This window comes from Palaemon carinicauda, chromosome 18, assembly GCF_036898095.1.
Source record: "Palaemon carinicauda isolate YSFRI2023 chromosome 18, ASM3689809v2, whole genome shotgun sequence".
In the NCBI taxonomy this organism is placed as follows: Eukaryota; Metazoa; Arthropoda; class Malacostraca; order Decapoda; family Palaemonidae; genus Palaemon; species Palaemon carinicauda.
Genome location: NC_090742.1, coordinates 25,718,890 through 25,741,604, shown reverse-complemented (window position 1 = coordinate 25,741,604; position 22,715 = coordinate 25,718,890). Strand labels below are relative to the sequence as shown.

Below are 22,715 nucleotides of genomic sequence, written 5' to 3'. Positions count from 1 at the left end.
TTTGTGAAACGTACCAGTACGTCCTTTGGGAGTAAAAGGGTTAAGGGAATATCAATCACATAACATATACACTAACATTTGACATATGTATAAAATAAGAAAATTTGTTACAGAAAATAATTCCAGATATACATCATTACTATGAAGAGTTATTAGATCCAAACTTTTCTTATCCAATCCTACAATAACCTGTTTAATTTTCAATATAGTTACAGTACAACTTTTAAATTTACTGATTTCAGAAAATTTAAAAGAGGGAGCATAATTTACTTTCTTACGATAACTACTATAATATCTAGCAAAGTTAAAATAACACTTATAAATTGTATACTTTCACTGATAAAATTCTCTACCTTGAACATTTAAAACTTCCGTATGAGATCAGTTTCAACATGAGAACATTGTTGATTATCTAATAAACATCCATGTTTTCGAGCAAAATTCTCTGTAATTTCAGTTAATCTTTTCTTGTTACATTTCAGAATCTCTTCTGTAGTCAGTAAAACCTAGACATTTTTTGGGAACCCCTTTGAAAATTATACATTTGAAGTGGAGCACAGTAACAAAATATTCAACTGCTGAGGTTAAGTCCAAATAATTTTTAAAGGTAAAAGGAATAAATAAAAAGAACAATACTGTATAGTACTCAAGTTTTACAAATTTATATTTAAAATATTTACATTACCATCCCTTCAATAAAATTTATTTCACTAATTAATGGAAGGCAAAACATGACACATGAGGCTGTTCCTAGAAGATTCCTCGGTTCCATATGATGCTAATTTGCCGGTATTTTATCTGTCTGGTCGTAGGCTTTCAGTCTCTGTCACACGTATGTATTAATTTCTGAAAAAATAATGTAAGAGAAAGTTGGTATAAAGGTTCAGTGACACAAGACTATTTTTAAGAAATGCTACAACACCTCACAATTAATTTCTAGGCCAAATATTTAGAATTTATGGAAATATATCTAAATGAATTCACAGCTAATATTTGATACACAGTATTCAGTCCAAAAACATGGAAATGTGAAGAAAAATATTTTTAGTGTATAATGACTGAAATAACTAGTGATTAAAAACACTTTCTTGAAGCAATTTTCACTCTACAGCTATATGTACTAACATTCAAACGAAAATAATTAATAACTACTGTATTCCATATCTATAAATCGTTTTCTTTGTGAAAAAATATAATGAACATCACAAATATATTTCCATCTGAAATACAGAAAGTTTAAATGTAACTATTTGAAAACAAATTTATAGAAATACAGTATATGTTCACTTCTATAAAACACTGTGAATAGTGTTTTACAAACGCCCTTGTTAGATATACGACACCAACAAGGTGCTCGCGCGAGGGTTGTAACCTCTGCATTCCATGCTTTTAATTTTCTCTGGTATATTTGGAAGATTTATATCAGAAAAAGTAAAAAGAAGGACTTTTTCACCGGGCGTCACAGGTCTCTCCCCAGAAATAGATTTTTCCTTCGTCAAAATCCCTTTATTTGTATGTGAACACTGCATTTATTAAAATTTACTCTCCTTAACATGAAGCTTATTTCTGCAAGAAAGGAAAACATGCAATTCAGATTAATACATCTCTCTCCTAAGTATTTAAATAAAAGGACAAAAAAAAAAAAATCATAAAAATGTAGTGTCTAATGTTTCTCAGTTTGAAGAGATTAGTATTTCTAATTTTTTCTATAGAAAATACTGTATTGTCTTGGCTCTTGAAAATAATTTCAGGGGTTGAACAACAACCACTTTCTGTTTGAACATATAAGAGTCAATGAGTGCATAGCCAGCAGCATAACACACATTAAAGAAAGGTAGCTACAGCATGGCTGCCGTTTCGTGGAATTTCGTGTGCTACTGTAGAAATATTGTGACATCTGGCAACTGACTGTAGAATTTTTTTCTACATCCACAGTCATTCACTTGAAGCATGAATCAGTGCATGAATAGGAAGAAAAATGTGAAAAAAAATATGGTAAAATATGTTGATTTATGTAAATTCATCAAAATAATGCTAAATACTTGAAATCAGTGTAACTTTGGGTTATAATATGACGTGGATAATTCCACGTCGAGTAGAATAAAGATCTACATTTGAAATAAAGCTTATTTCACCAATCATGATGGGATAGAAAACGGAGGCAAATTTGACGTCACCAGCAGCTACGAATTTATGGCAGCTCTGTGTGATGGCAACACTCAGCATTCCACAGTGTTGTGTAGAAAAACGGCAGCGCTGGCTACAGTTCAGTAGACTCAGTTACAGAATAGCTGTCTCCCAGTATAAACCCACATAAGGTTGCCCTTAATTTTTCTTAATTCATAATGTTCTTGGGTTCTTTTGTTTAAATATGCACACACTGAACCCATACGAAGATCAGTGATATTGATAAGATGGAAATAAAAGTTATGAAAATACTTAAATGTGAAAATAAATTCCTACAGATTAAGAGAAGTATACAAAAGTAACTAACCAAAAGGAATTTTCTTCAATAGAAGCGTAAAGGTTTATTTCAAAACATTTTAAAAATCTGAAGGAAATTCAATAATATTTTATAAGAAATTATCTATTTCTATAAAAAGTACTTACTAATGTAATTATTTAATGGCATTACAAAGCATGTGCAGATCTATTTTTAATAATTGTGAAATAAACAGGAAAAAGTTTTCAAATGCAGGTCTACTTTATAAACAATACCGAAACATCATTGTAAATATTTCTACATCTTTTCTCCCCACGCGATTAGATGTAAAATAAGCTCTACATTTTAGTAAAAATATTTTTTAAAAAATTTTAGGCTTAGGATTAATGCAAGAAAAACAATATTGTACACTGATTTATAACCTGAGACAAAGAATAATGATTCCTTATAGAATAAAGAAAATATTTCTCAATACATAACTCACTTTGCTGACAACTGTATGTTTATTTTCTGAAGTTTCTTTTATATGCAGCTATTTCTTGATCAGTCATCACTGCAACTACACGTGTAACCTGAGGATTTTCTTCGTCCATCTCCTGTGACACTAATCCTGTTGCCTTTCGAAGCCAACTGAAACCAAAGAGATAAAACTTAAATGACAAACACAAAAATAAAACTGATTATTAGACTTAACGACTAGTATTGCTTCTAGAAAGATTATAGGATAAGAGCAGTAACTAATTTCCAAACAAAAACATATTTTACAGTATGTAAAACAGACCAAATACAACAAATTTTAAAGTTAATTTGAATTTTAACTAACTATACAACCCTGAGTTCTTTAAAATAGGGAATACTAATGAGAGGGGTTGTAAGTGGGCGAGTGATGACACCCCCTTCCTGTCAAAAAGACTTCACTTTTTATCTTTAGCTCAGGATTGAGGGGTGGCTAAGGCGGGAAAATTTAATTTCACAGTCTACCTGGTCCCAGATGGAAGCAAAGGAGATGACTACTGACCCACATCTGATAGGGACTGGCCTGTACAAAAAGATTAGTATGTGGTCAAAGGAAGAATCATTCGCCCAAAAGGGGGTTGTGGTGGCCTATTGGTAATGTCCCTGCCTGGTGATCACTAGAATAGGTTTCAAGTCCCGCTCAAACTCGTTAGTTCCTTTAGTGGCTGCAATTTCCCCATCCTTGCGAGCTAAGAATGGGGGTTTGGGGGAGCCTATAGGTCTAACTGCAGAACCATCAGCATCCATTGCCTGGCCCTCGTTAGTCCTAGCTTGGGTGGAGAGGGAGCTTGGACACTGATCTTATGTATATGTGGTTAGTCTTTAGGGCATTGTCCTGCTTGCTAGGGTCATGTCCCTGTCCCTTGCCTCTGCCACTCATGAGTAGCCTTTACACCTCTGAAGGGGAAAGCATTCCAGAATGATATACAGTACCTGGCATATGATGATCAATAGGTTGGTATATATTCCTCTATCATCCCCCTCATCAAGGGAGGATGGGGGGAAAGACTTTAGATTTTAAAAAAGAAAGCTATGAAATGTAAATTACCACCACCAAATCAGATCCAGCAAGTAATGGTACGTTCAAAAACTTAAGATAATATTGTATGAGAGTTATAGAAATTGGGCGGTAATTGGCTGGACTTGAACTACTGTACCACAAATACATTTACCTAGTGGAGTAACATTACCAATTCTCCAACAAGGATAGGGAATAAGGTGAGCGAGTGGTTTCCAGTGAGAGTGGGGCTGAGACAGGTATGCGTAATGTCGCCATGGTTATTTAACTTGTTTGTTGATGGAGTTGTAAGAGAGGTGAATGCTCGAGTGCTTGGTCGAGGATTGAAATTGATAGACGAGAGTGATCGTGAGTGGGAGGTGAATCAGTTGCTGTTTACAAATGTTACTGTATTGGTTGCAGACTCGGAGAAGCTGTGTCGAGGAAATGGAAGCAGAGAGTGAATGAAGGAAGAAAAGTATTGGGGATAGCTAAAGGAGTGGTAAAGACTAGAGGGTTAGGAATGAATGTAGAGAGTTCTGTATGAGAAAGCGATAGTACCAACTGTAATGTATGAATTGTTGTGAGGAATGAAAGTGATGGACAGAAATTGAATGTGTTCAAGATGAAATGCCTGAGGAGTATGGTAGGTGTATCCTGATTGGATAGGATTAGCAACAAAGTAGTAAGAGTGAGAAATGGTGAGATAAATGAATTAGCAGCTAGAGTAGATATGAATGTGTTAAAGCAGTTTGGCCACGTGGAATGGATGAAAAACGGTCATCTGCTGAAGATGATGATGAATGTAAGAATTGATGGAAGAAAGGCAAGAGGAAAGCCATGGTTTAAATGGATGGATGGATGGAGTGAGGAAAGCCCAAAGTGACAGGAGGATAGATGTGAGAGAGGCAAAAGAGAATGCTAGGAATAGAAATAAATAGCGAGCGATTGTGACGCAGTTCCTATAGGCCCCGTGTAACTTCTAGATAGTGGCAGTAGGGGAGTCAGCATATGAAGCCTTACTGGGGTGGAAGATGGGGGTAGGTGGGTGGGTGGGCTGTAGCACCCTAGCAGTACAAGCCAAACTCACCCGAGTTCCTCATAAGAAAAGGAGGAATAAAGAAAAAATTCCCCTTTTGTTTCTTTGATGTTGGCTATCCTCAAAATTGGGGGGAAGTGCCTCAGTAGTGTAGATAGATAGATGGGTCAAATAGATAGATAGATAGATCAAACTAAAAAAATATAGTGAAAGATGCAATCTTTAAGTAACTAGTGGTTATCTATAAATTCATCTGGTGAAGAGCATGACAAGTACCAAAAAGAAGTGATTTGTTAGAGTATGAAAACTAAAAAATGAAGAAAACTGATGAAAAATTAAGTACATGTACAATTATTTACATTAACAAAATCACCAAAACCAACTGGGGAGAATTCTTGAGCTGTGTTAATATAACTCAAGTTGTGAATATGGATTCAGTTATTAACCACCAATAGGTCAGAAAAGCTTATGCATAGCCCAGTCTGTTCTTGTTATTGTTTCTTCTGTCTGCAACACAGTCGGGACTTCTGATCATGCCTTGATTTCATTATTAGTGAAGACTGAGCAGCCTGTCCCTGATATATCATATTCCTGTAAAATTTATATGAAATCCCAAGCAGACTGGAATGGGATTTTGCATGATCTTTTGTGCTTGAATTGGTCACAATTATATAATAGTGTAGATCCTGTTGTCCCTTTGAATGAGAATCTAGTCAACATAATTGATAGGCGTATCTCTTCTTGTGTGCTAAGGTACCGAATGAAGGACAAACCGTGGTTCAATGATGATTGTAGATGTGCTTATTTGGAGAAGCAGGAGGCCTATCACCTTTGGAAGGGTAACAGATCAGATTTGACCTGGAACAACTATACTCAGCTTCGAGCTTTTGCTCAGTGTTTATGCCTCAACTGAAAAGGAGTACAATTTAATCATAAAAGAAACCCTTTCTGGTACAAATCAGGAACATAAATGGTGGTCTACCCTTAAATCTGCACTCTTTGGTGTAGATGCAACAGTTCCTCCTTTACTTAAACCAGATGGCTCAGTCACTCAATGTCCAAAGGAAAAGGCAACCCTTTTGGCTGATGTTTTTGACAGTAAACAGAGTAATGAAAAACTTGAACTTCCTCATTCCTGTTTTCCTGAGGCTAAACTAACTAGTTTAGCTTTTCGATCTCGTGAGATTAAAGCTCTGTTAATGGACCTTGATGCTTATGGAGGTGTAGACCCAAATGGTATTTTTCCTTTGTTTTTTATAAAGACAGCAGATTTCTTAGCTCCAAAGTTATCTGTTAATTTGCGCGTTAGCAAGAAGAGGAGCTTTTAGCACAAGTTGGAGAATTGGTAATGTTACTCCTCTATGTAAATGTGTTTGTGGTAGCTCAAGTCCCACTGATTACCGCCCAATTTCCATAACTCCCATATTATCTAAAGTTTTTGAACGTCTTCTGGCAAAACGTCTTAATAGGTTTGCTGAAGGTAATCATCTTTTCCCTAGTTTGCAATTTGGTTTTTGTAAAGACCTTGGAGCATGTGATGCCCTTCTTACAATCTCCAATGCAGTACAGAAATCCCTTGATTGTGGTCGGGAAGTACGTATGATTGGCCTTGATTTTAGTGCTGCCTTTGACCGTGTTAATCATGAGGCCCTTGTTTTCAAACTGAAGCAGTCAGGAGTGGGTGGGTCGTTTCTTAGCATTATTATTGATTTTTTAAGAAGTAGATCTCAAGGAGTTGTTGTTGATGGGCACCACAGTGAGTATAGGAACGTGATATCCGGTGTACTACAGGGTAGTGTTCTTGGCCCATTACTTTTCATACTATATACACATGACATGTGGTTTGGCCTAGAAAATAAGCTTGTTGCATATGCAGATGATGCTACTCTCTTTGCATCAATTCCATCCCCTGAATGTAGATCTGAGGTTGGTGAATCCCTTAATAAAGATTTAGCTAAAATTAGTGCATGGTGCAAATTATGGGGTATGAAGTTGCATCCTAACAAAACTCAAAGTATGATTGTAAGTAGGTCAAAGACGGTGGCTCCTCAACATCCGGATCTCAGTATTGATAATGTTTCTTTAAATTTGTATGACTCTCAAAATTTTAGGTGTGATTCTTGACAGCAAATTTACTTTTGAGAAACATATAAGGTCTGTGTCTTCTTCAATTGCACAAAAAATTGGCTTATTGAGAAAGTCTAAGATATTCGGTGATCAATCTATTCTGAAGAAGTGTTTCAATTCTTTTATTCTACCTTGTTTTGAATATTGTTCTCCTGTCTGGTCTTCAGCTGCTGATTCTCATCTTAATTTGTTTGACAGAAACTTACGGTCTATTAAATTTCTTATTCCTGATCTAGATATTAATCTCTGGCACCGTCGTTCAATTAGTTCATTATGCATGTTGCATAAGATTTTTCATAACTCTGACCATCCTTTACATTCTGATCTCCCTGGACAATTCTATCCTGTTCGTAATACTAGGCAGACAGTTAATTCTAATAGCCAGGCCTTCTCCATCATAAGACTCAATACTACGCAGTACTCTAAAAGTTTTATTCCAGCTGTTACCAAGTTGTGGAATGATCTTCCTAATCGGGTTGTTGAATCAGTAGAACTTCAAAAGTTCAAAGTTAGAGCAAATGCTTTTTTGTTGACCAGGCGGACACGAGTCTTTTTATAGTTTATATATGACATATTTGTTTTTGACGTTGTTAATAGTTTATATATGATATATCTCTTTTGACATTACTTTTTTTAAAATGATTTATTGTTAATTTGTTCTCTTCAATTATTTATTTCCTTATTTCCTTTCCTTACTGAGCTATTTTTCCCTATTGGAGCTTTTGGGCTTATAGCATCTTGCTTTTCCAATTAGGGTTGTAGCTTGGATAGTAATAATAATAATAATAATAATCAGAGGATAGCATCTGAGGGTACTGTATTTGATGCTGTGAATAAGGCTAACTATGATTGAAGGTTTGTACCATACGCTTCGTAATAGGTGTGCTGTTAATTCTAATAGTCATGCCTTCTCCATCATGAGGCTCAATACTACAACACAGTACTCTAGAAGTTGTGGAATGATCTTCCTAATCAGTTATTTCAATAGGTAGAATTTTAAAAATTTAAACTTGCCGCCAATGAAAGTTCCGTTTTAATATTGTTCATTAGTTCTCATATACAGTAGTTTATCTATTTCATTATTTCCTTTCCCCATGTGGCTATTTTTTCTTGTTGGAGCCCTTGGGCTTGTAGCATCCTGCTTTTCCATCTAGGGTTGTAGCTTAGCTAGTAATAATAATAATAGCAATAATAATAATACAGTGAACCCTCGTTTATCGCGGTAGATAGGTTCCAGACCCGGCCGCGATAGGTGAAAATCCACGAAGTAGTGACACTATATTTACCTATTTATTCAACATGTATATTCAGACTTTTAAAACCTTCCCTTGTACGTAGTACTGTTAACAAACTACCCTTTAATGTACAGAACACTTGATGCATGTACTACAGTACCCTAAACTAAAAAAGGCACAAATATTAAAGGCAATTTTATATCATGCGTTTCCTAAACACGCTAAAAAGCACGATAAAAAATGGCAACCAATGTTTTGTTTACGTTTATCTCTGATCATAATGAAGAAACAAACTGGAGGAAGGGCTTTGCTTATTACCCAGACATATTTCCCATACTTTTCCCTTAGAACTACATCACATCTTCCTACTTTAGATATATATATATATATATATATATATATATATATATATATATATATATATATATATATATATATATATATATATATATATATATATATATATATATATATACATACCTACATATATACATACATACATATATACATGTATACATACATACATATATACATAAATACATGCATACATATATATATATATATATATATATATATATATATATATATATATATATATATATATATATATATATATATATCTATATATATATATATATATATATATATATATATATATATATATATATATATATATATATATATATATATATACACATATACATACCTACATATATACATACATACATATATACATAAATACATGCATACATACATATATATATATATATATATATATATATATATATATATATATATATATATATATATATATATATATATATATATATTTATATGTATACACATATACATACCTACATATATACATACATACATATATACATAAATACATGCATATATATATATATATATATATATATATATATATATATATATATATATATATATATTACTGTATATATATGGGTTATGGAAAAAATCCGCAAAGTGGTGAATCCACGATGGTCGAACCGCGAAGTAGCAAGGGTTCACTGTAGTAATAATAATAATAATAATAATAATAATAATAATAATAATAATAATAATAATAATAATAATAATGATGATGATGATTGAAAACTTAATTTGTTATATTTGAAGAAACAAACTGGTGCGAAAGATATTTTCAATACTGTTAGAGGATAAAATTTTAAGTAATAAACTCAAGTCTTAATATTTTGCTCATGATTAAGGAGAAGAGCAGATAGTTATTTGTAGTTCTTTTAACTGTATTATTTTCTTTTACTTTTTCATTTCACATATAATTATGATATCTATGAGCATAAAACTAATTTAAGCTTTTCATTTTATTGCATATACTGTAAAAAGCAAAAGTTTCTAGGTTAAATACTCTTTGACACTATAACTTGTGGAAAAAAATTATTGGTGTTAAGAGTTAGGCGCTCTCTGCCAACGCCAATTAATTTTCATATAGCAAATTTTATATTCAAAAGAATACTGAAATCAGTATCTATGAAAGCTACCAAAATTTTAAGCTGTGAATCCTCATGACTAATAGTAACAATTGATTAACTGTGAAGTGAAAAAAGTAAAAAGCAGTCTAGGTTAAAAAAGACATGGCTACCTATTAATAATTAACCCTTTTACCCCCAAAGGACGTACTGGTACGTTTCACAAAACTCATCCCTTTACCCCTATGGACGTACCGGTACGTCTTTGCAAAAAAATGCTATAAAATTGTTTTTTTCATATTTTTAATAATTTTTTGAGAAAATTCAGGCATATTCCAAGAGAATGAGACCAACCTGACCTCTCTATGACAAAAATTAAGGCTGTTAGAGCAATTTAAAAAATATATACTGCAAAATGTGCTGGGGAAAAAATAACCCCTTGGGGGTTAAGGGTTGGAAATTTCCAAGGAGCCTGGGGGTAAAAGGGTTAAAATGAGTAAATGAACCCATTAGGATTAAAGAACAGAAAATCCTGGAGATTATACTTTATGTTAAAATAATCTCATTTAATAATATGATGCCTAAAAACTTTGTCACAAACAAGGGAATCAAGTAGTACAACTGTATAGGTGTCTATATGGAGTTCTCAAAAAATTAAACTTATAGGTTCAAGTTTGGAATGTACCATGCCTAAATTTGAAAAGAGCTGATGCAAAATCATGCTTTTGTGTCATACTGTATAGGTGTCTATATGGAGTTCTCAAAAAATTAAACCTAAAGGTTCAAGTTTGGAATGTACCGTGCCTAAATTAGAAAAGAGCCGATGCAAAATCATGCTTTTGTGTCATTAGTGAGTAGTGTTTAGTAAAGCCTGTGACTTACCTAATTTCATCCGAGCCAGTTGGTAAGGTAAAACGCCAAAACTTTCGCCCTGTAACCTTTAGAATTTGCGTTTCAATTTCTGTCATCAACTCGTCTAAACCTAGAACAAGAAACTTGAATTTAGTATGCAAATGAAATTATTACATTCTATTTTTTGAAAACCTTTAAATCATATTTCATAAGACAATTCTCTATAATTTTGCTAAATGAAAAATGAAGAAAGCAGTAACATAACTACAGATAATTTAGTTTCAAACTTTGTCAGCGAAATCACAAATTTTTAGTAATTTGTATTTTTCCTAACATACTTACCATGAAACACTTTCTTAGGAGTTACTGGTATTTTGCGAAGGGTATGTAGTTGTCTATTTATTTGATTGTGAGTAACTTTACACAAAAACTATTGTACCGATGTTGACCAAACTTGGTAGTCATGTTGGGTATGACAAAAATTAATCTGCAACATTTTGGATAAAGTAGATCAAAGTATGCAGCAGTACTTTGAAAATAATCCCAATGGTAAGCAAACTGCAAATATTGTTAGTTAATTTTTTGTTTGTGAACCTTTTACAAAAACTATTGAACCAATTTCAACAAAACTTGGTGGACATGTGGGGTATGACCCAAGGACAAATCAAATAGACTTTGAAGAAAATACGTAAGTACAATTACGCAGAGGAGTAAGAGCAAAATATGAGTGCTTGGCATGGCGCAGTCATGCTCTCTAATGAGCACTCCTCTAGTTAGTTCTGTATCACTGGAACACAAGCCATGACCAAATTGAACATTTTGTTGCAATGATGATTGAAATACAACTGCAATCCATTCTTCAAGTGATCCATCGAAATGAGCTTCTCTACAGACGTCATTGTCACCAGTAATCTCATCTATATGAAAACTGACAAAGCTTTCATCTACCCAAGCTACTCCAACAACAGAATGAGGGATTGAGTCCTCTTTTCCAATTTTGTTGAAAACACCGAAAAAGGAACTGTTGCTATTGTAATCTCCACAATAGAATCCTTTGAGAGGGAACCAGAAGATACCTCGTCATATTGGTCTTAGTAACTAAAGTTTCTAAACCTGAATTGTTTTCAAAGATGTGTTAAAAAATATTCAATCATTCACAAATTAAGTAACTGATGCCTAGGAACCTCAGCCATTTTGAGATGGGAGCCTTCATCCTAGAGAATACTTGAGGAGACATCCTGAGACCGATACATAGGCATTTGAATCGATAAATCTTTGATCCATTCATAAACTGAAGGAGTTTCATAGATTCTGTATGAATAAGAAAGTGGGAGAAGGCATCTGTCAAGTCTATTGATAACATCTAACCTCCGTCCCTCATTGCTCCCAGGCCAGTTGAAGGAGTTTCCATGGAAACCTTAGTAAGAACTGTATTAGAATTGAGACCTCTAAAATTGGCCTCAACCTTTCCCCAAAGGACAGGACCCAAGAATCGGGTTGAAGGGTTTCCCAAATCTGATGAAAGTTGGAAAGCCTCACCTCTACCAGGACCTGTAGTAAAAGACCCTCATTTTGTTCTTAACGATCAAGACTTCCTAGGAGTGATAGAAACAGATTCTTGAGAGATAATAGCCACTGAGCACTGGGGAGAATAAGAAGCAATTTGAGAAATTGACCTCAGAGCATCACTTTGTGTTCTGGAGATTGCCTAAACTACCACATTATCAATCCTATTTTAATTAGTTTGAGCCTCAATATAAAATTAATATAAAATAAATATTTAAATTGAGTTTCTGCACAACAGATACTGCTCTAGCCTAAGAGGAGCTCAGTTATTCCCTATGTTTATAAAAAAATTATTCCTACTATAGACTATGCCAGAGAAAAATTTTACTATATTATTATTTTCTAAGACACAACATTAGTTGGAAAAGCAGGATTGTTTAAGCCCAAGGGTTCCATCAGGTTAAGGAAATAAATAAACAAGAGAAGTAAGGAACAATTAAAATAAAATATTTTTAGAACAGTAACATCATCAAAATAAATCTTTCGTATATAAACTACAAACACTTACAAAAACAAGAGGAAGGGAAATGAGAGAGAATAGCAAGCCCGAGTGTACCCTAAGGCAAGAGAACTCTAACCCCAAGACAGTGGAAGATCATGGTACAGAGGCTTATGGCACTACCCAAGACTAGAGAACTATGGTTTGATTTTGGAATGTCCTTCTAGCAGAGCTGTAGCTAAAAAGTCTCTTCTACCCTTACCAAGAGGGAAGTAGCCACTGAACAACTACAGTGCAGTAGATAAACCCCTGAACAAAGCATCATTATTTGGTAATTGCAGTGTTGTTAGGTGTATGAGGACAGAGTAGAATGTAGAAAGAATAGGCCAGGCTATTCAGTGTATGTGTAGGAAAGAAAAAAAAATGAGCTGTAACCAGAGAGAGGGATCCCATATAATACTCTCAGGCCAGTCAAAGAACCCAAAAACGAGCAGTATTTCTCAACGGGTGGCTGATGCCCTGGCCAACCTACTACCTACATACAAAATACTGTATAACATTTCTTTAGTCAAACTTATAAAATGTGTTTTCAAGGACTTCCTTTTGTTCATATTAAAAATGGGATAAAAAAAAGCTAAGGGCAATAACAAGGTTGAGCAATTGATTTTTTTTTTCAAATCAATGAAATTCTTCAGAAGAATCAAGAAGCTTATTTTCCAACTGGGACTACAATCTATTCTCTCTATCCATTAATACATGAGAAAACTGGGTACAGGTCATCTCAAAAGCAGATGCATTCGACGAATTAGAATTATCAGGGTTTACCTGGGCTATTTTATTAGGATACAATTCTGCAATAAACTTTCTCAAAGACTGAAACAAAAATACCTCATTCGATGCAGTATCTTCATTTGCTTCCTCATCACCTTCATGACTATACTCTGTAGAATCTTCCTAAATGAAATCATCAAGCCTTACTATCTGTTTACTAACTTTTGTGCCAGCTCCAGACAAGGAACTCGTTTTAACCCTTTTACCCCCGGGGTATTTGGAAATTTCCCACCCTTAACCCCCAAGGGGTTATTTTTTTCCAAGCACATTTTGCAGTATATTTTATTCAAATTGCTCTAACAGCCTTAATTTTTGTCATAGAGAGGTCAGGTTGGTTTCGTTCTCTTGGAAAATGCCTGAATTTTCTCAAAAAAATTATCAAAAAATATGAAAAACTAATTTTTATAGCATTTTTTTGCAAGGACGTACCGGTACGTCCATGGGGGTAAAGGGATGGCTTTTGTGAAACGTACCAGTACGTCCTTTGGGGGTAAAAGGGTTAACAGTAAAGGTACTAGCACCTACATTAATGGCTTTAGGTTTCGAAAAATTTGAGTTGAGCACGAAGTCGAGTTTACAGGAGGCTGACCCCAGTGTCACTCGAAATATGATACAACTGTTTCTCAGCTCCAACCAAAGCTTTTAAAGAAGACTGATAACTGTGGATCACAGTCCACAGGAACCATACAATATGGCACATTGTTAATAAATGAAAACAAAGGCTACTCACAAGCCCTTACTTCTGCGAGCTAATGGATATTGAGATCTAGACTAAAACCAGGTCTTCAATCTCAGAATTTGGTGGTTGTATACAGCTGACCAGATCACAAACATGCAATGGTTTAATACTATAACAATTAATAACAAGTTTCTGAAGAACTTCCTAAACTCAAAATCAAAATCTGGAGCACAAGTAGAGCTGATGCACTTGAACCTGATGACAAGAGAACGTAAAGATAAAGGGTATGGTTTACCCAAGCAGTAGTCTTGCTATATGATCCCAATACTATACTATACAAGAAGGACAAGGCTATTTTACAAGTAAAGAAAATGGGAAATTTTCAGTGTAAAAGTTGCCATTCAACTAACTTTGAGAGAGAAGCAACATGAACAATAGAGAGATTCATAGACACAATTATCATACCTTGGCCAGTCATACAAGACACGAAGTGAACTTCACCAAATTCTTCAAGAGACTTATCAGTTATTAAATCGACCTTGTTGGCTATAGTAATTACAGGAGTGCTTTCTGGGAGCGGTAAAGTTGCTAGAGTTTTCTCAACAGTGATGCCTTGTAATTCATAATCTGGATGTTTGGCATCTCGAACATGGACCACAAGATCCTGCAGAGAAGAATGCAAAGGATTTTAGGATGTAAGCAATTGAAAATCCTAAAAAAGGCTTATACATACATACATACATATACCATGGCACTTCCCCCAATTTTGGGGGGTAGCCGACATCAACAAAGAAACAAAACAAAAAAGGGGACCTCTACTCTCTACGTTCCTCCAGCCTAACCAGGGACTCAGCCGAGTTCAGCTGGTACTGCTAGGGTGCCACAGCCCAACCTCCCACATTTCCACCACAGATGAAGCTTCATACTGCTGAGTCCCCTACTGCTTAAGAATAAATAAAAATTTCATTATTTGATACTTGTGGTCTTTTTTTTTCATTGATAAAGTAAGTTTCTTCAAATTTCTGGAAAGCTAGAAGTCCTACCATGTTTGAGTCATACCAAAACCTGTTATGGTATGATTATAAAGAAAAGGTTGAGAAAAAAATTGGAAGATCATAAAATTAGCACCAATGGCCTTTGGTATCATGATGTAGTGATTTGTTAACTGAATGTAATAATCTGTTAAACTATTGTACATAAAAAGTTAATAAAACAAGAAAAGGATTATGAAAAACTTGTTTTTAAAGCACTACCTAAAGTGGTATATTTTGTAAAAGTCTAAAGATTTAGAATTGGGAAACAAATCAAGTACATGGAGCGGTGGAACAAAGTGATAAGGAAATTACTTGGGGGACCTAAATTCAACATAGAATTTAAACAAAAAAAGTTTTTCAATAAAAAATGTGGGACTAATCATACTTCCTTATGAATAAACTGACCACATCCCTTGTCATCAGTTAACAATTATCTTGTCACTACCTTCCAGCATCCCAGATACCATATGTAATAAAATCAACTTTTTCCTACAAAGCTAAGAGCATCTGCTTTTATATGAACTGTAATCACCTCCAAATTATGGAAGGGGACTCGCACACACAGGTGTCTCTTTCCCTATTATACAACTGTCATGGTTTCTTTACACTGTTACCTTCCAAGGAACGTAGAGAGTAGAGGTCCCCTTTTTTGTTTTGTTTCTTTGTTGGTGTCGGCTACCCCCCAAAATTGGGGGAAGTGCCTGGGTATATATATATATATATATATATATATATATATATATATATATATATATATATATATATATATATATATATATATATATATATATATATATATATATATATATATATATATATATATATATATATATATATATATATATATACAACTGTCATGGGGTATTTCAAACTACCATTTAAAGTTAAGTCACTATATTTTTTTTAAAGATGACGCTAATTATCTGTTTAAAGGTCTCAGGATATCATCACCATACTATGTTATTCATTCAAAAGACCTGAGACACTGAAAATCATATAAACTTGAAAAGAATTAATGTATGTACTTACAGCACAAATGGCATCTTCAAGTGTGGCTCTGAAAGATGCTATTAAATCTGTTGGAATTTCCTGTATGAATCCAACAGTATCTATTAATATCACATCAACACCACACGGGAGTTTGCCCCCATGACCTGTAACATCCAGAGTTGCAAATAGTTGATTCTTTCCTTCTGCTCTCATATCGCCAGTGATAGCATGAATCAAGGAAGTTTTTCCTGCAATACATAAATTTCACATTTTAAGAGCACTAATTGTGACGTTTAATGAAAGATAAGGTCGAACATAATGAACAAAGTACTTGCTAAAAGGCAGCAAGAAAACACAGGCAATACAATACAGTACACACAAATAAATTATACCTGAGTTTGTATAGCCAACCACAGCTATAGTTGGAATATCAGATTTTTTCCGATTCTGTCTTATGTGAGCACGATTACTCGCAATATCATCAAGAGTATTACGAAGCCGTTTCTCCCTATTCATCATAATCAGTCTTTCCCTGTCACCTCGAAGGTTTAACCGGCTCCTGTAGAGAAAATTACATTATTCTACAAGAAATAATACTATGCGTTTTAAGGTGAACTGTCCCAGCACCATGACCATCAGAAACCAAAGCAAGCATGAATTTATGGCAGCAATCAAATATATACATCTCATGTTACTTCTATGCAGTTGCAAATATCAAGGAGTACTATATTTATCAAGTAGTTTACAATATTTGAACTTTTAATGCATAACAAACTGATATGAAAGACATGTAAAAGCTTTTTAAGACCCTGGTGGCTAGGAAGCAAATATTTTCTTTGTTCTAGTATTGATCCAATTGAACCAAATCACTAGTTAAAGAACTTTACTCTTACAGGTTGGCCTGAAAGGTTGTCATAGATAGTAAAATGGTGGCAAACTACCTTTTATTATATTCATTTTCAAAACTGACATTCTCTGTTGGTTGAACTTTGTAAAATCACATATGCTTAACTGGCAGCATTCTCTGCATACAGAAATTAGATCATATAGGCTATCTAATAAGTCGTATACTGTATATTGGTATAACATACAATTACTTAAATGTGGTTCTTTTTCTTGTCTGAACACTAAGATAAATAATTTTTGATATGCTGTTGTTAGATTCAATATTCCGTTGTCTGTAATCGATTGAAGGTGAAAAGAGGCAACAGAGCCTGAACCGTTGATCTCCCTTATACACACCAAGTTCATGCTTTCCACGCTAATACACTGTCCATCATTCTCTGCATACAGAAATTAGATCATATAGGCTATCTAATAAGTCGCATATATTGGTATAACATACAATTACTTAAATGTGGTTCTTTTTCTTGTCTGAACACTAAGATAAATAATTTTTTATATGTTTTTGTTAGATTGAATATTCCGTTGTCTGTAATCTATTGAAGGTGAAAAAGAGGCAACAGAGCCTGAACCCGTTGATCTCCCTTATACACACCAAGTTCATGCTTTCCACGCTAATACACTGTCCAAAGGGCAAGGTACACAATATTTCTTTGGTATATTATGGTATAAATTGTTGAATATCCTTAACCCTTTAACCCCCAGGGTATTTGGAAATTTCCAACCCTTAACCCCCAGGGGGTTATTTTTTTCCCAGCACATTTTGCAGTATATATTTTTTAAATTGCTCTAACAGCCTTAATTTTTGTCATAGAGAGGTCAGGTTGGTCTCATTCTCTTGGAAAATGCCTGAATTTAAAAAAAAAAACTAACAAAAATATGAAAAAAAATTTTTATAGCATTTTTTTTCAAGGACATACCGGTACGTCCATTGGGGTAAAGGGATGGCTTTTATGAAACGTACCAGTACGTCCTTTGGGGGTAAAAGGGTTAAAATATTGGATTACTATAATATTTGTATATGCTGTTTGTATTATTACCTTGGTTATTCTGGACTCAGACAAAATTGGGGGAAGTGCCTTGGTATATGTATGTATGAATATAAATAAAAAAAAATCTTTTTCTAAAAAAATACTGCATTGAATTAAATATTAATTGCCATGAATAATGCTATTTGGTGTGGAAACATTACACAGAGAAATTTTCTATATCTATTTTTTCTTATTGATATTTATAATTTTGTTTTCTAAACTTTGAAAATTATACAAAAATTTCAAATAACCTTAAAAATTACATTCCTGATACCAAATTACTAAAATTCTATTTCTCTTTCCAACGATTTCTTTGAATTTGAAATATCTTTGAAAATTATAAAGAAAAATAGTTTTGAATATCAATACAGTAACTATAAAACTGATATATTACCCCTCAAAGTTTTGCAACAAAAATGAGGAAAAATATCACAATATGACAAATTCTGAAGTAATTTGTATTTTTCCTAATGATACAAACTTCTAGCTATTTAATAAGGATTACCTTTCAGCGAAGCTGGAAGACTAGACATCAAACCACCTGTTGAGATACTACCACTAGAGAGTTATGGGGTCCTTTGCCTAGCCAGACAGTACCACATAGGATCCTTCCCTCTGGGTACGGTTCATTTTCCCTTAGCTTACGCTACACATACACCGAATAGTCTGGCCTATTCTTTAAATATTCTCCTCTGTCATCATACACCTGACAACACTGAGATTACCGAACAATTTTTCCCCTCTCAAGGGGATGACTCACCCATTAGGAGGATGGTAGTCCGACCACTGGCTTGGCCACTGACCCGGGTTTTTACCTGTACAGTATTAGACGCTAATATTATATGCGCTAATAATGGCCTGAGCAACTAGTATGGTTGTGAGGAACTAGCAATGTGACTGTCTAGGTAAGAATATTCCAAGTTTCTAAAAATAGGAATGTTAAATCGAACATAGATGTCTCCCAATACCCACCTTACGGGAGTATAGGGGACGTGTACTAGTATGAAATTTATACTAGGTTACACAAGGGAAATGGTTATTACCTGCAGATAGGTGAAGCCAGCTTGCAGAGGACCCATGGTGCTGTTCCCCAAGAGAGGGAAGATGAAAGAAAAGAGAAGAGCCAGACATTCTTATTCATTCATCCCAGACTAATCCCTGGTAGCTAATGCCCTTCGCCATCTGCTACTTCTATCAAGGAGTCCAATATATTTCTAAACCACTTGTTGTGCAGCCCCCATAGGACCAATGGAAACCGTATCCATGTTCCTGTGGGTCACGTCTTGTAGGTAGTGGGCGATGAAGGTCGTCTGACGCCTCACACCCCCTTGCAACACCTGCACCACAGAGTAGTAGTTGCGTTTAAATGCCAGGGACATGCCTATGCCCCTTAAGTCATGAGCTCTAGGTTGACGAGTAGGAGGGTTGGGATTCAATGCATGGTCGATGACCCTGTGAATCCAGGCTGAGATGGTGTGCTTAGTGACCCTCCTCTTGACAATCCCTGTGCTGACAAAGAGTGCTGACACACAGGGATGCGCTGCAACTCCTCACAAGATAAAGTACAGTAACAGTTGATCTGGATCATTGATTACAGAACGAAGACTCCCATTCCGAAAGGGCCCGAATCTAGGATCCGCTACCCCAGGCTTTTGAGTCTTAGCAATAAACATAGGGACGAAACCGAATGTCACCTACCCCCTTCCCCTTAAATGAGTGACGTTGTAGGATAGATCATAAAGTTCAATAACTTTCTTTGCAGAAGCTAAAGCGAGTAAGAAAACCGTCTCTTAAGTGAGGTAGTGATCAGTTGCCTGGCACAATGGTTCGTAGGGAGCATCCTTCTGGGATCGAAGGACGCGAACTGTGTTCCAAGGAGGCGGTCCAACTCCTGACTAGGGGCAAGTGATATCATAGCTTCATAAGAGGAGAGATAACTCCAACGAAGAGGAAAAATCAACTCCTTTCAGTCTAAAGGCCATGCTTAAGGCGGAGCGGTAGCCTTTCACTTCTGAGACTGAGAGGAGCTTTTACTCCCGAAGGTATACAAGGAACTTTGCTATTACTAGAATAATGGCATCGAGAGGAGAGACACTCCTTCCACAACACCAACCTCAGAAGACAGTTTACTTCGCCTGGTAGACTTACGCAGAGGATCTTCAAAGGTATCCAGACATCCTTCTCGCACCTTCTTGTGAAAAGCCTCTCTGAGAGAGGAGATGCTGGATAGTCTCCAGGCGTGAAGACAAAGAGAAGCTACTGCCTTGTGAAAGATGTCCGCATGTGGTTGCCTGAGTAGATCTCGTTGTGGAGGAAGTTGTCTCGGGAACTCTATCAGGAGCTGCAGAAAGTGCGGGAACCATTGTGTGATGCCATAGCAGAGCTATGAGCTTCACGAATAGGTTGTTGGATGCTCTGGTCTTGTTGAGCACCCTTCACATAGAACATAACGGGGGAAAGGCGTACACATCGATGTTGTCCCACCGTTGTTGGAATGCATCTTGCCAGAGAGCCTGAGGGTCTGAGACTGGGGAGTAGTACAGCGGGAGCCTGAAGTTCAAGGATGTCGCGAACAAGTCCACAGTCAGGGAACCCCACAATGTCAGGACTTTACTGGCTAATAAATGATCCAAAGACCATTTGGAGCCCACTATCCTACTCGCCCTGCTCATATTTTCTATGCGTACATTCCTCTTGTTCAGACTGAAGCGAGCTGATAGGGACAGAGAATGTTCTTCTGTCGATCTTAACGTCTCTACTGCTAGATGGTATAGGGGCTGCGAGAAGGTAAAGCTTTGTTTGTTTATAGATGCCACCACTGTGTTGTTGCTCATCAGCACCACAGTGACCTACCAGGAACTGTTAGAACTGTTTGAGAGCTAGAAAGGCTGTTCTCAACTTCAAGAGATTTATGTGCTGGTACCTTTCAGACTCGGACCATAGACCAGAGGCCGTGTAGTGCAGCATGTGGGCCCACCATCCTTCTTTTGACGAGTCTGTACAGAGCATCAATTCCAGGGGAGAGACGAGAAGGTCTATCCCTCTGCGGGAGGCTCAGTTTTGTCACCCACCACTAAAGATCCATCCTCTGCTCCATGGGGACTAGAGTGTCCGAGGAGCCGGTGTGCTGGCTCCACCTGAATTCCATCCGCCACTGGAGAGATCGAATCCTGAGGCGACCGTTGGACACTAGACGGACCAGGGATGTTAGGTGACATAGGAGACAACTACTGATGGGGTGGAAGCTCTTCTCGTCTGAGGAAGGGTCTTGCCCCCTCCCTCAGTCTGTGTACTTTGTCATCTGAAGGAAAAACTATCTGAAGTTTGGTGTCTATTAACATGCCCAGATATAACAGTCTTTAAAAGGTAGAGGTGATGACTTCTAGAGATTTATCACAATTCCCAGTTCCTGACAAAACTTGAGTAGTCTGTCTTGGTGTTGAAAGAGGGTTGCTACTGAGTCTGCCAGATTCAGCCAATCGCTAAGGTATCTTAGGAGATGAATGCCGATTCTTTGAACCCACAACAGGGGGAATACTCTCATGAAGACCTGAGGTGCTGTTGAAAGGCCTAAGTACAGCACTTTGAACTGGTATTGCCCGGTCTCGTGTATGATCCGGAGATACTTCCTAGCAGACGGAAGTACTGGGATCTGGAAGTATGCGTCTTTGAAATCCAGCGTGCACATGAAATCCTGTGGCTTGACTGCTTGAATGACCAAGCCTATCGTCTCCATCCTGAACAGAGTTTGTAGGACAGGAGAGAGGTCGATGACTAGTCTCCAGCCTCCAGATGCCTTTTTCACAAGAAAGAGTTGACTAAAGAAGCTTGGGGAACCATCAAGGATCTCTTGGAGTTCGCTCTTCAACATGATCTAGACTTTGGCCCGAAGGGCTAGCTCCTTTGCGGATCCCTTCGCATAGGAGCTTGATGGAACTGGGTCCCGAGTCAGTGGAGGGAGAGATTGAAAGAACAGGACGCGATACCCTACCCAAATCACGGAGATTGTCCAGGGATCTTCCCTGTGCTGCAGTCACATCTGCCAGTGGTGTTGCAAGCATCTCCCTCCCGGTGAGCAGGTACCCAGTTCATTCTTGATTGTTTACTTTTTAACCAGATTTCTGGACATTCCACTGTACTTTTTGTGTAGTGAAAAGTTAGCGTGGTCAGCACTCTGACACTAGCCCACCTATTATGAAAAACAGAATACATATTACAAATTAATTGGGACACTTTTATAAGGGGGTTGAGGCTATTAAAGAAAAAATAATTAATAAAGTTTATTACACAAACCAGTATTACAACATATGGTCCAAGACTGTGTCCATGCCTTTCTGAGGAGCTGTCTCGGGGTCAGACAACCCATTGATACCTCTTATGCAAGCTAGGACTTGACGGAAAGCATACTCCGACTCCCTGCCTGGAACTTGGGACTTGCCACCTTGGGGAAGTATTCATCGTCGGAGTCCAAGTATTCACTCACCTCCAAGCTCATCCATAGGAGCCTGGGGTGGCTCAAAGTCGTCATACGAAGGGACTTTGTGAGGATCCCAACACAGCAGATTCTGTGGCCCTCTCTTGC

The 22,715-nt window shown here is 36.2% G+C and overlaps 1 protein-coding gene across 1 annotated transcript in view; it reads right to left on the bottom strand.

Annotated features, from left to right (window-relative positions):
• Positions 1 to 646: 646 nt before the first annotated feature.
• The window catches only part of LOC137657724 (putative GTP-binding protein 6), a 45,338-nt gene continuing 23,269 nt past the window's right edge, over positions 647 to 22,715 (bottom strand). The window contains exons 4-9 of the mRNA XM_068392169.1: positions 16,592 to 16,758; positions 16,239 to 16,447; positions 14,641 to 14,839; positions 10,691 to 10,790; positions 2,928 to 3,073; positions 647 to 846 (exon numbers count right to left, since the gene is read on the bottom strand). Of these exons, the coding sequence (XP_068248270.1) occupies positions 2,947 to 3,073; positions 10,691 to 10,790; positions 14,641 to 14,839; positions 16,239 to 16,447; positions 16,592 to 16,758 (802 nt within the window). The 3' untranslated portion in view covers positions 647 to 846; positions 2,928 to 2,946. The remainder of the gene's footprint in view (positions 847 to 2,927; positions 3,074 to 10,690; positions 10,791 to 14,640; positions 14,840 to 16,238; positions 16,448 to 16,591; positions 16,759 to 22,715) is intronic.